We start from the raw sequence: 12,362 nt of genomic DNA, 5'->3' as shown, positions 1-12,362 counted from the left end.
GTCGCGTGCAGCTCAGCAAGGCGCGACGTGGAGCGTTTTAAAAGCCTCGTGCTGAGGCGCGGGGCTGTTATTTTGTGTTTAAATGACTGCTGTGAAATGAACAGTGTCATTTCGTCGTGAACAACTTGTCATTACGTCGGTAGCTCGAGCTCACGGGGGGATGTGGGAAAGTTCATTATTTTTTGGATATTTTTAGCCAATCACTGACACGTTAAAGTGAATGTAACCAATGGCAACACTGGAGAAGCTGAACCCGGAAGCTCGTACTTTAGTACTTCACTGAAAGAGAGGTGAGTAACACAAAAAACAATGAGCTGCTGGGCCAAACAGACTGTTACTCTACTATTTTGGGTGCTACTGACTTATATACTTTATAAAGGTCATATTTGATCGAGGCAGTGGCATTAAAGCTGCGGTATTTTTAAAGAAAAGTTAATCTAAGTTGACCTCATTGGTCGTCAATGAATACAACAGTTCGCTAATTAAGGCTATTTTTTATTTTTACCAAACCATAAAGTTTTGTTGTTTTATTTTCTTTACGGAGCTCTATGATAAGAAACAAATATCACACATATCAAATCCCATTTACTCAATTGCATCTTGCTTACCTGCTGTTCTGTGTTTTGTGTCTATTTGTGTGTGTTTGTTTGTTTACCTGCCCAGGGACAACCGATACAAATTAACTGCTTCCTAACTCAATTGCAGTTATATTTAATTGTGTGCTGTCCCTGTATAAATAAACAACAAAATAAAAAATAAAAAAATCTGTTTAAGTTTGAGCAAACAGATGTAAATCCAACCCAAACAAAAGATTAGAGACAGAACAGAAATAAAATTAAATAAATTAAAATAAAACACATATAAATAAAAAAACAGGGCAATCTCAAATAAATTTAAAAGCATTTAGGAATGAAAACAACTTAATACCTTTCTTGACTTTAACAAGTTTCAGTGACTTTCTTAAGAGTTTGAACTCACTCCTCCAGTGGTTCAGACAGGGTTTAGTCTTACTCTATCTACATTTATGAATGAAAAACTTCCCCAGTAATAGAACAATTTTGAGAACAAAAAAACCACAAACACCAAATTTGACTGTCTTTTCTGTCATAGAAGTTAAAGGAAAGTTCTCCCTGATGTTATTTTTAAAGGAATCATGCAATACACACGGGCAACCAAATGAGGGCAGTAAATGCAAAGCAGAGGAAACAGTGGAAATCAATTAATTATTCAATAGTGTTACAAGTCAGTGAAGCATCTTTGCAGCCTCCAAATCAACCAAAAACTCAAGATTGTATTCAAAATAATTCATAACTTTGAAAAAGAGCCTTTTTTTGTTGGTTTTTTTTTTTTTTTACATGTGTCAGGTTTCACATGAATGTGAGAAGCTCCTCTACAGCATGTTTGTTTACCTCACAGATTCATGAGTTGGGAAAGAGCAACAGTTTACAGAAAATGTCACATCCATATTTAGCCCTTTATAATGAGGGAGTCTTATTAATTCTCTGAAATATTCCACAACGCCTTGTTGTTTCTGTTTGATTCAATTACTTCTTTGGCTTCTGTGCAACAGTGTTTATTTTGCGTGATAAACACAAAGACTTTATACCTGTCTGTCTGCCTGTTTGTGATTATCTCTCCCTGCAAGAGATCCTGATTTTCCATTTATGTTCTCCTCTCCACTGTGCTCTCCATGGGTCTTTCTCTTGCTGAGTCTGACAGCTCGTCTGTCTCTGATTTTCCATCTCTTGCTCAGCTTCAATCTTTTCTTCCCTACAGTTCTGGCTCTCACCACAGCCAGGATGGAAACAAAAATTAAATGCATGCTCAATATGTTACTGGGTTGGGGGTTACAGAAGGTGTTAGGACTGAGCGGTTTGTGCAGATGAAAAAGGGGAGTGTATAGCTGAGGGGAGGGGGGGTTATTGGTGCATTCAACAATATGGTAAGAGATAAAATGCTAAGTTGGGGAAAATGGCAGAGAAAGGGCAGGGGGTATGAAGATAGGGGGTACAGAGATATGTAGGAAAGCTCCCTTGAAGAAACAAAAGATGGCATTTTTAACTTTGTGAAAGGAAAACAGTTGCACACATATCATGTAGGTGCAAGGCAATCAAATAATAGCATACACTGAGTAAAAAAGTAAAGCCTGCACAGTTACTCCATGGCGCACAATAGAGACAATAAAGTGTTTTGATCCTACTTGGTTCTTCGACAGGTCAAAGTGTTACTATCCCGTTTGTATCTAAGTAGGCCTACTGTGATAGGGGAAAAAAAGCCTCAATATTTGTTCCAATTGGACTAAAGTCCTGAAATCTGATACAAAATACTTTGAGAACGTGTCAAACAGTACAACTTTGAAATTAAACTCGATATTTTTATGTCACATGAAAAATCACCAAAGCCAGGATTTAAAATAAATGTTTTTCATATGTGTGTATATCTTTGATATTTTATCTGTTAGTAGTTTATATATACAAATAATAGTTTTTAGGCATTATGGAACTACTGTATTTTTTCCTAAAATTTAATACAATATATAGAGAAACTGTAGTGCCCAAAGACTAAATAGAATATGATAAGAAAAACTTACTTTTTAGCCCAATGATTTGACTGATTTGCCCTTTAGTAAGCCTGGAGAACACTAAAACCAAAGAAAATTCAAACTTTCACTTGCAGGCATGAATGGGTTTTCAGATCTGAGGAAAAAAGATCTTAACTTGTGGGAAGAAGTCATTGTCTTACGAGATCTTGCATTAAAATCCTGTGTTTTTCAAACTAATGAACAGATATCATTCCGAAAGATGAGACATGTTGACCAACTTATTGATCTTGTTCCCACATGGTAACAACTGGTTCGCACAAAACATGAATTTTGTTCCTTCAAGATAATGTTGCTCCCAATATCTTATTTTGTTAACATCTAAAAGACATACTTTTAGTGCAGCCAGACTGAGATATTAAACAGACAGAGGAGTCTGGAGGTTTTTTTTTTTACCCCAGAGAACTTGTTTTCCACGAAAACTAATATTACAGGCCTTTGTGTTGGCTGATGCCAGGAAATCGATCCGTCTTCAGGTTTATAGCTTCACCGCTATAAATGATTTAAATTGGACTGCAGGGACCTGCAAGATGTTTGCAATCACACACCCTCAGTGACTTCAGGACTTGTTTTTGATCCCTGTGACCCTCTTTTAGGTCTGAAGCCGATGCTTGGTGAACAGTGGAGCTGGCGGACCAGTCAGGAGGAGGAAGATGTGAAGGTCTTGATGGGATTGTGTTGGTGGTTGTGGTGATAGCAGGGGGGGTTGGATTCTAGCTCAATGACCTCATCCAGTCTCCCCGCCCCTGGGAGAAAGTGAGCTCATGAGTGTCGTAAAGAAAGAGGCATTTATGGTCTTTTAACAGACTTAGATGGCCTTACCCACTGTAACACACAATCCAATTTACCAGCTCGGACTTGGGATAATGGGACATCTGTGAGAGGATGAAACGCACTCAGAGAGGATGAGACAAAGGGAGTGAAACATGCACTCACCACAAAGCCTTATTTTTCAATCAGAGTGGACTTGCCTCAGCACTTTTGTCATCTTGTTTTTGTGATAATGAGTATTTTTGTGTCTACACTTCTGTCTGAACTTCACTACAACACTGTTGCCCAAAGGATGATGGGATTTCCTTACTCCACCAAACCCTTTTATGAGGAAGCAGATAACAGTTTTGTTCCTTCAGGCTTTTTGTATTTTTTGGGGGGAAGAAAAAAAAACTGTTAAAAAAAAAAAAAAGCTTTAGTGAAGCTAAAACAGGAAAATTCTCCAGTGATGTCATGCGAATAAATAATGCAAATGTTTGGAGCACATTCGTGCGAGCTGACTGACTTTTTTTTCCTCCTCAGTCTCTGTTCTTCATTTTTTCCCCCCGTGCTGTTATAGTGCCTTTGAAAGAGGATGTATCTCTTGTTGCAGAGGGTATGATGTGCAGATATTTGAATGAATGAACGGTCGGCTGACTGCGAAAGGGAACAGGAGGATATTCCACTGGGAATGAAGCGCCTCCCCTTTAATCGCTCGGTTGAGTTTCTCTCGGAGCTGTAGTCGCTCTCTCTTCACTCGCACATTTGCCGTCAGTCGTCACAGGAACTCATTTCAGCGTGTCTTGTTTTTGTTCCAGAAAAGCTGCAGTTTTTCTTTTTTTTTTTTCTCATCCTGCTGTGGAATAAAAAAGCGCGAGCAGCGGACGGTTTTGTCACTTCTTTGTGCCGTTTTGTTGTGATCGATATGAGGAGACGCGGAATAAAGCGTTCAAAGTGGCTGAAGGACTGAATCGGGTTGGTAAGTGAGTGCGCCTTTGCTGCGCAGCGCTCACTGCTATTTAAATCCAGTGTTTTGGTGACTGTTTTGAGTGGAAGTTTAAGAAAAATCCGCTCGCTTATTGATTTTCTTCACAGCTGTTAAAATAAGTCTGTGCCAAACTAAATATTTTGCATTCCAATTTATTGTAAATTACAAAAGCAAAGCAAATAAGATGTTTAAATTCCTTTTGACACCTTTAATTCCTCATCGCTTTCATGTTCTTTTTCAGTCTTCTCTTCTTTTATCAGCATATTAACGGCGGGCTATATTGCAGGGGTGTGAAATGTAATTGCAGCCTTTGGGCAAAGTCCAGATGTCAGGGCGTTATTGCTCCCTGCTTAAAACAAAAGGAGTGCATAAAGCCCAGCTGTTGGTGTAGCTTAATGTCACAGGAGTGCAGGTAAACGCACACTGATTGGGGGTCAGGAGAAAGTTGTCCAGCACAAATATTATGAGAGGATCAGGACTGGTGGATTAATATTGTTTTTGTGAGTCATTTGTTTTAATCTTTGAATTGTCAGGATCAGAAATCCAACACAAATCCAATCTCATCAGAAAAAAAGGTCAAGCAATAACCCCCATGTCCCTGTCTGCCCCCAGCAGCCTCCTGATCTCACTCCACCACACACCAGCACTCTTGGAAAGCTGCAATGGCCAAGTGGCTGAAAGACTACCTGAGCTTTGGCAGCAGGAAGGTGCCTCCGCAGCCACCCACACCAGACTACACAGAGAGTGAGATCCTGAAAGCCTACCGGCTGCAGAGGGAGCTGGACTTTGAGGATCCCTATGAGGACTCTGAAAACAGGTCCAGGTGTGAGTCTCAGACTTCTGACCCGGCCACACCTGTATATGGGTCGCCCATGAAGTCATCTGGCGTGGACATGAAATCTCCCAAACACAGACTGATCAAAGTGGACTCTCAGGAGCTGGGGCGCACCAAGATCCTCCTCAGTGCCGTGTCTTTGGAGGACCAGCAAGAGCCTGTAAGAGTCTCCATTTCTCAGCATGTGTTTGTAGCAGGTGACGACAATTTAAGTTTTTTATGTGGAGGTGACAAGGAGGGATAAGGGAAGGCAAGTGAGTGGTAGAGGATGAAAAACACTTCTCTCACATCTCATTTCCATCACTGTGACAGCTTTATTGATCAGACTCCATAAACAAGTGACTGGTAATGTGTGTCTCAAATATGCATTGTTTACATAAATCACATTACATCCCATGCACCACATAAATTCGCTACCGTAGATGCAGGAAAGAATTATTGATGGCTTGAGCAGACCATTGAGTCGGAGAGGGTCACAGTCCCGTGAGTTTATGTCATTCCATAAATAATAAATGGGATTTAGTTTTGCAAGCTGAGAGAGACCCCCGCATGAGCACATGTTAGGGGCCATATACAGTGCACCGTATGGTGATATGCCAAAGGCCACGGGGAGGTATGATTTATACTGTGTCATCAGGACTGCAGTGTTTTTCCGGCTATGTGTTGTGCATGTTGTGCTGTGGAGTACATGCACAGCTAATGCAGAGAAAAAAAGGCAAACAGATGTTGAGAGAGCCACCGGAGCAGAAGCAAAGGTTTAACAAGGAAACGATCTTCGCATTAATTCAACTCACATATGCTGAGTAAGTTAAGGAGTATTTCAGGGTTCTCATCGCAGCAGTTAAATCCATGACTCCGCTTATGGAAAATGCTACAAGTGCGAAAGTCCTGAAGTGGATTGAAGTAATAGTCTTAACTGAAGTCGATAGCTTTCCCCCTCTACCCCACTCTCCTCCTGCTCTCATTAATTTCCCAGGGTCTGTGGGAAACATCCACACTCTAATTAACATTGCAGATTCCTGTGCATCGATAGATAACCTGTTACTGAATCAACATGGGATTAGAATGTAATTTTGTGAGGGCGCGTGCATGTCTACCAGGAATTTGGGATGTGGGCCTTGCAACAATGACTTCCTTTGTCAGAAAGTATTTTGCCAAAATGTTAATGTGTTGGTAGGTATGTACACATGTATGTGTGCGTTTGTGACCATATGGCTGCCTTTGTAGCTGTCAGTGTGCCAGCTGACCACTGTTTTCCTCCTGTGCTTGCATAAAAGAACAAATGCTGCCGACCATCCAAGCAGCTCCTTCTTTGCTCTCTGCTTTTTCTTCCCAAAGCCAAAAAATACATCACCCTCAGACAGGATGATTTCTGACTGCATATAGCTCAAACCCTGCTTCAAGGGTTTTAAGAGGAAATTACATTTTATAGCTGCTACATATACATAGCATTGGTGTGGTTTTGTGATGTTGCACACTAAAGATGCAAATTAGCGCCTTGATGACACTCCAAAAGCGTTTTTGTCTGTAACCAAACATATAGTTAACGTGCCATTCCGTGAAGATGTGATTGCTTGTTAAGAGTGTTGCGCTGCTCGCTCAATCTCAGGCCTTGATGAGCTATTGTCCATGCAGCACTCCTTATTTTCTAGCATTTAAACACGCACTACACACTGAATTCTCCTAATTATCAGGAAATATTCAGATCCCCAGACGCTTTAATTTAAGTGTTTCAATCAAAAGTGTGATTGATGTGCAGCTTTTACAAAATGCTGATGTGAAACCGCTGGCTGAAAATCAAACTCATTAAAGCCTATGATTGAAATTTTGTGCTGCAAGCTGCATACATTTAGAAGCTGGTTTATATTTATTATATAACATCAAAAAACTGCTGGAGACTTTGCTTTCCATCGAGGACAAGTTAATTTTCTGTAACAAAACCAATTTCCCTTCACCAGTTAGTGTTTTGTCCTTTAGGTGGTGCCGTCTGCTCCGTTGGCAGGGGACACAGATTATTCGGACCCATTCGATGCTCGACTGGACCACAGGACAGAACCAGATCTCAGACCTGTTCCCTGTGAGAACAACGGCTACATGGAACCGTATGAGGCCCAGAGGGTCATTACAGGTCAGTGGACATTGTAGTATCTTATCTGTCTTATAAAATTTCAGTGAGCCACATTGTTATTATAAGTGTTTTAGTTCCATTGTCTTTCCTTTTACTGCTTCCTTGTTTGTATTATAGTCACAGAGTGAGAGCAGAACGGACACTGAACAGTTTGCTGCGGTCATTTTAATGGTACAAAAGAAAATGGTGATAGTTGCTGTGACAACATGCGACAATGGGTCTGTAAAGTGTGTCACACTCACTAGTTTGAGAACGTGGTTTCAGCCTATTCTTACACCTAATTTCTTTTTAAACAGAACAATACAACTGTACACAAACCTAAGTTTTTAGTCTTTTACTAAATTAAGACTAATGTCAGCATAATTGCCCTGAAAACACCTTTTTTTCCAACTTGACACAAGCAAAACAAAACCATCCTAGTCCTGTTAGCCATCTAGCTAGTTAGTTCACTATTCCAACAATTAGCAACATTGGTTTGGTTGAAATAAACCCACAATTCACTAATTAGATATACAAATATGCTGTCCAGTGAGCAGCAGCTCTTGCTAATTCTGCAAAGTTACAGGTTCAGTTTACATGTTTAAACAAACATGCAATTTGTGGCAACAATAGAAATAGGAATTTAACGGTTACAGTAATATTTTAAAAGTACCTTGATGACTTATGTGAAAACGTGCCACTCGGGGGCGACTGCTAGCCTGTGATCGGTGACTGGTAGAGTGTGCGCCCCATTCAGGCCAAAGCCTTTGCAGCAGCCTGGGTTTGATTTCAACCTGTGGCTCTTTGCTGCATGTCATTCCTCACTTTCTCTTCAGCTGCACTATAATAAAGGCAGAAAGCCATAAAAACAATCTTAAAAAAAAGAAAGGTAAGAAAATGTGTCACTCCACTTGTTGTTTAAACATTGCTGCAAATCCTCACCTCAGTGATTTTGTAACAAGTTGGTTTGTTTATATGGAGGGTTATGCAGTATAGTTACAGTAGTAATGATGACGGTTGCAATGGTAACGGTACTCACAAAAAATGGTCTGCTCTGGTCACTCTGCCATTTTGACGTTAATGGAAACATCCGTTCTACACTCATTTTATTTCTATGAAAATAGGTATCTCTTATAGTTCTCTCCACATATAATCAACCCTTTAGATCCATACAAATAATGGATCACAATTGGCTTCTTAACATGAGAGTAGGTTCACATCCCAAAAGGTTAAAGTCAGACCTCTAATCTGACATAAAAATTACATCATAATCGGTTGCGTTTCAGGTGCACCAAATCATGAATTAAATATGTGTCTGCGGCATGAGGGAATATCATCATTACCCAAAATCTGTCAGCAGTCTCTTTGATGAACAAATGTGAGATGATCAATGGCCTTATTGTACTTTTTTCCCCTTCTTTTCCTTAATACTAAAGTCATTCTGCCTTTGCAGAATAAAGCATTCTTATCTCCGTATTTTCTTTTGGTCTAAAGACACCAGTGTTGAATGTAGTGTTGCTCAGTAACTCCAGTTTAATGAATCAGTTTTTTTCATAGACAGTTTTTCAGTAGAGTGTTGCACCTGTCCACTCCACTGTGTTTTAACTTCATCTCAGGCTGAGTCAGTCTCACGAAATGTCCCTTCGGAGACGTCTATCCAGTATCCAGCCTCAGAACCTCCCTCCTCCCTCGTGATTTTCTCTCACATCATCGAGCTCACATCTATCGTTTTCCATTTGTCTCTCCTCCTATAACATCTCTGTCTGCCCCTTTCCCCCGCACTCTCCCTGCTCTGTCCCACTCATTTAACGTAAAAGCCGCCCCCCTTCTTCTCCTCCACATCTCTATCTCTCTTCATCTCGAGGGCTCTCTTCAGCCCTGAGGGGAGTCTGGCTCTCTCTCTCTAATCTGTCCTGTAGCAAATTTTATGTCCTTTCTCTGTCGTCACTTTTGCTACCTTTTAGGTGGTCAAATGAAGTTTGTAATATCTGGCTTGAAGTGAATGGAGCATCTTTCCCTTTGCTCAATCGAGAAACCTTGAAGAAAATCTTTTCTCGCTGCAGCTGGGGAGATTAGATTCTGAGTGGTGATGGGAGAGCGTTTGGCAAAGCATTGTCACAGCTCTTTCATTGACTTTGAATTGAGCCTGTCACTCTGAGGGTGTCTGTCTGCCTGCTTTTGTCTGTCTGTCTCTCAGTCAGTTGTTGCTCATTAAAAAAAAAACACAGCAGAGCGGCAGACAGATGTGAAATCGGAATAGTAATTATCTCTCACAAAGACTGTCCTGAAAAGACACCTGTGTGCTTTTTCGACTGTACTTTTAAGGGAAAAAAGCATCTTCAGTGCTCATAGTTTCGTTCATGAGGATATAAGACTGGTCTCCAGATCCAGTCTAACTGTATACCTTAACACTTCCCGTCTACTCAATCTTCAATTTATGTCACCTTTCTGTCAAATTGCTACCCCCCACCTGTGTTTTCTTCCATCGTGTTCCCTCTGAATTTCTCATTTTATTTCCTCCATGCTTGTTTTTATCTCCCCTCCTTCATCTTCTCCATCTCCAGGCTGTCGCTGACACCGCGGGTTCCCAACGCAGGTAGAGCAGCATTCAGCCCTGCTGTGCTTCTGTCTCAGTGACTTAACATCAAACACTGACAGACCTTCCTCCCCCTCACCTCCCTCCCTTGTCCTTCTCTCCCATCACCCGTCTCCTCCCCTCGTTTCCTCGCTGCTTCCTTTTCCTCCTCCTTCTCCTCCTCCTCGCCCCATCGCCTCCTCTTTCCCTCCTCCCTCACTGTGCTCCACCTCTCTCTCCATTTCCCCTCCGCCCTCTTCTTCCTAACCTCGGGGCCTTTCCCCAGGGCAACCACTTGGTCGCCATGGTGACTAAAGGGCCGCCCAGTAGTGGTGTCTTGTCGTGTGAAGGTTAAAGTTTTTCTCTGCCTTTCACCAGGGAAGCTTTCCATTTAGTCCCGTTCCCTTCTCACGTGAGTGCATCTCCTTTGCTGCTGGCTGTGTGCACAAAAGATGCCTACTCCTTCATTTTTTCCCCATTTTCTTCTCTTATGTGCCACCTGTGTTTTTTTTTAAAGGGTACATTTTTGAGGTCACCATATCAAAGCGCCATTGCTGATCGCTTGCTGCTGTAGCTTAGAGGCTCCTATTGATGCATTTAGTAATCAGATTTCATCCTCTTGCTTCCGTCAATAATCTTAAAGCCTTTTATCTCATGGCCATATTTGACTCCACACAACAGTCGCAAGTGCTGAGAAACATTTCTTGGCTGGAACCCACTGAGAAAGTGATGAAAATGTTAACGAGGGACCATGGATGCTGTTGTGAGCCGTGCTAGATTGCTGCTGGGATTCAGGATGGACGAGAGAAGGGGGGCTGGGTTTGTCTACCATGTTGCAACTCAGCATCTAGCCCAAGGCCCTGCTAAGCCCCCCTATATGAGATTCTGAGCCCACGGCAAGCTGTGCAAACATCATTTGTCTTTCTCCTCTAATTCTAGTCATGTCAGAGCTCAACAGGCGTTTTTGTTTTACTTTGTATTACAGGATAATATCACTGTTGTGTTTGAGGGGAATTCATTGTTTCTGGCAAATATTAATGTTGCTTGTTTTTCTTGCAGACAGGTTACACATCCAAGATTTTATTTTTAAAAATGTTCTAATCTTGCATGTGTCAGAGTATGAGTCTTGGTCATTTTGCATCAACAGAGCTGCAGCGTGGTCCAGGAGGAGGGCGGTCGCGGGGAGGTGTGCAGCTCTACGACACCCCCTATGAAGATGAACGGGGCCAGCGCCTTGGTCTGTTGTATGGAGAACCTCAGGAGGAGGGCAAGGAGAGCAGCAGGCTGCCGCAAGATGATGAGCGACCGGCTGATGAGTATGACCAACCCTGGGAATGGAAAAAGGATCACATCTCCAAAGCTTTTGCAGGTATCTGGAAAGTTTGTGACAGTTTGCTTATCAGAGTGGAGCAAAGGCTGACAAACCTCCCCTGCAAATCTTTTGCTGCATTATAGATAATCGATAAGCTCTCCTTTAAAGGTCCAGTGTTTAATTTTTAGGGAGATTTAGTGGCATCTAGCGGTGAGGACTGCAGATTGCAACCAGCTGAAATTTTAGTAGAATTCCTTCAGTTTTCATTTTTCAGGAGGTTTTTTCGGGAGCCGAATTATCTGCAGAGTTTACTTCATCTCCAAAACAAATGCACCAGGCAATTAAAAACTGTAAAGGAACTCAATAAAACAGTTTAGCGTTACAAATCAGAGTTTTTTATATGCCATTTGCCTCATTGCAGACAGGCTGCTATCCCATCACCTGTTTATTTGTGCTCACATTTTTTCTCTGATAACTTAAGATTCAGACAGGAGGAGATTCAGGAGGTTTTTGCCAAGAGCTGAATTATACGCAGATGTCTTTTCCTCTCCTAAACAAATGGACCCAGTGATTTAACCTGGTAAAAACACTGCATGAACACTGAAGCAGTTTCACTTTAAAAAAATCAGTGTTTGTCTATTGTTCTCGTAGCAGAGTAGCTACTAATTACAGTGGCCTTTGTGAAAATGTGGATGGCCTTCTGTAACAAGAACACAAAAACTCTTATTTTTGGGTGATTATACACTTAAGAAAACATACTTACCATATTGTATTCCACTTTTGCCATTATTTCTCCCTAAACTCTGCACACCGGACCTTAAACTAACAGTTCATACACATGATTCGGGGGATTTCTCCGTGAAGCGGATTGTCAGTGGTCTTTGCTTATACAGTAGTTTTCAAACTTGAAAATATGGCATCTGTTCTGGAAAATATCAAAATGATATAGGAAATCAATTTATGAGTAAATTTCAGACAAGGTTTAGACAGTGAAGCTGCTGATTATGCTTCATTGTATATATAAACTGATATGCGGGGCTTCCCAGAATAAAAGCTTTTTAGCAAAAATGTAGGTTTTGAGATTTAGGATGGCAATGCATTGTGCAGGAAAAATCATTTATAACTGAAAACCCAGTTTAACACCTCCATATTGGCAAACAGCCATTGTACTGAAATTTCTTTGAGCAAAACAATGA

At 41.2% G+C, this 12,362-nt stretch overlaps 1 protein-coding gene across 6 annotated transcripts in view; it reads left to right on the top strand.

Moving 5' to 3' along the window:
- The first annotated feature begins 42 nt into the window (after positions 1-42).
- The window catches only part of shdb (Src homology 2 domain containing transforming protein D, b), a 30,923-nt gene continuing 18,603 nt past the window's right edge, over positions 43-12,362 (top strand). For 2 of the 6 annotated variants that reach the window (XM_042516436.1, XM_042516444.1), the window contains exons 1-4: positions 4,080-4,328; positions 4,950-5,332; positions 7,150-7,300; positions 11,002-11,223. In XM_042516436.1, the coding sequence (XP_042372370.1) occupies positions 5,000-5,332; positions 7,150-7,300; positions 11,002-11,223 (706 nt within the window). In that variant the 5' untranslated portion in view covers positions 4,080-4,328; positions 4,950-4,999. Of the gene's footprint in view, positions 291-4,079; positions 4,329-4,949; positions 5,333-7,149; positions 7,301-11,001; positions 11,224-12,362 lie in introns of those variants that run through there. The other 4 variants (XM_042516462.1, XM_042516430.1, XM_042516455.1 and 1 more) reach the window with 4 other exon arrangements.

This window comes from Plectropomus leopardus, chromosome 3 (assembly GCF_008729295.1).
Source record: "Plectropomus leopardus isolate mb chromosome 3, YSFRI_Pleo_2.0, whole genome shotgun sequence".
NCBI classification, from domain to species: domain Eukaryota; kingdom Metazoa; phylum Chordata; class Actinopteri; order Perciformes; family Serranidae; genus Plectropomus; species Plectropomus leopardus.
The sequence above is the reverse complement of the archived record's forward strand: the minus strand, read 5'-3'. Positions and strand labels throughout refer to the sequence as shown.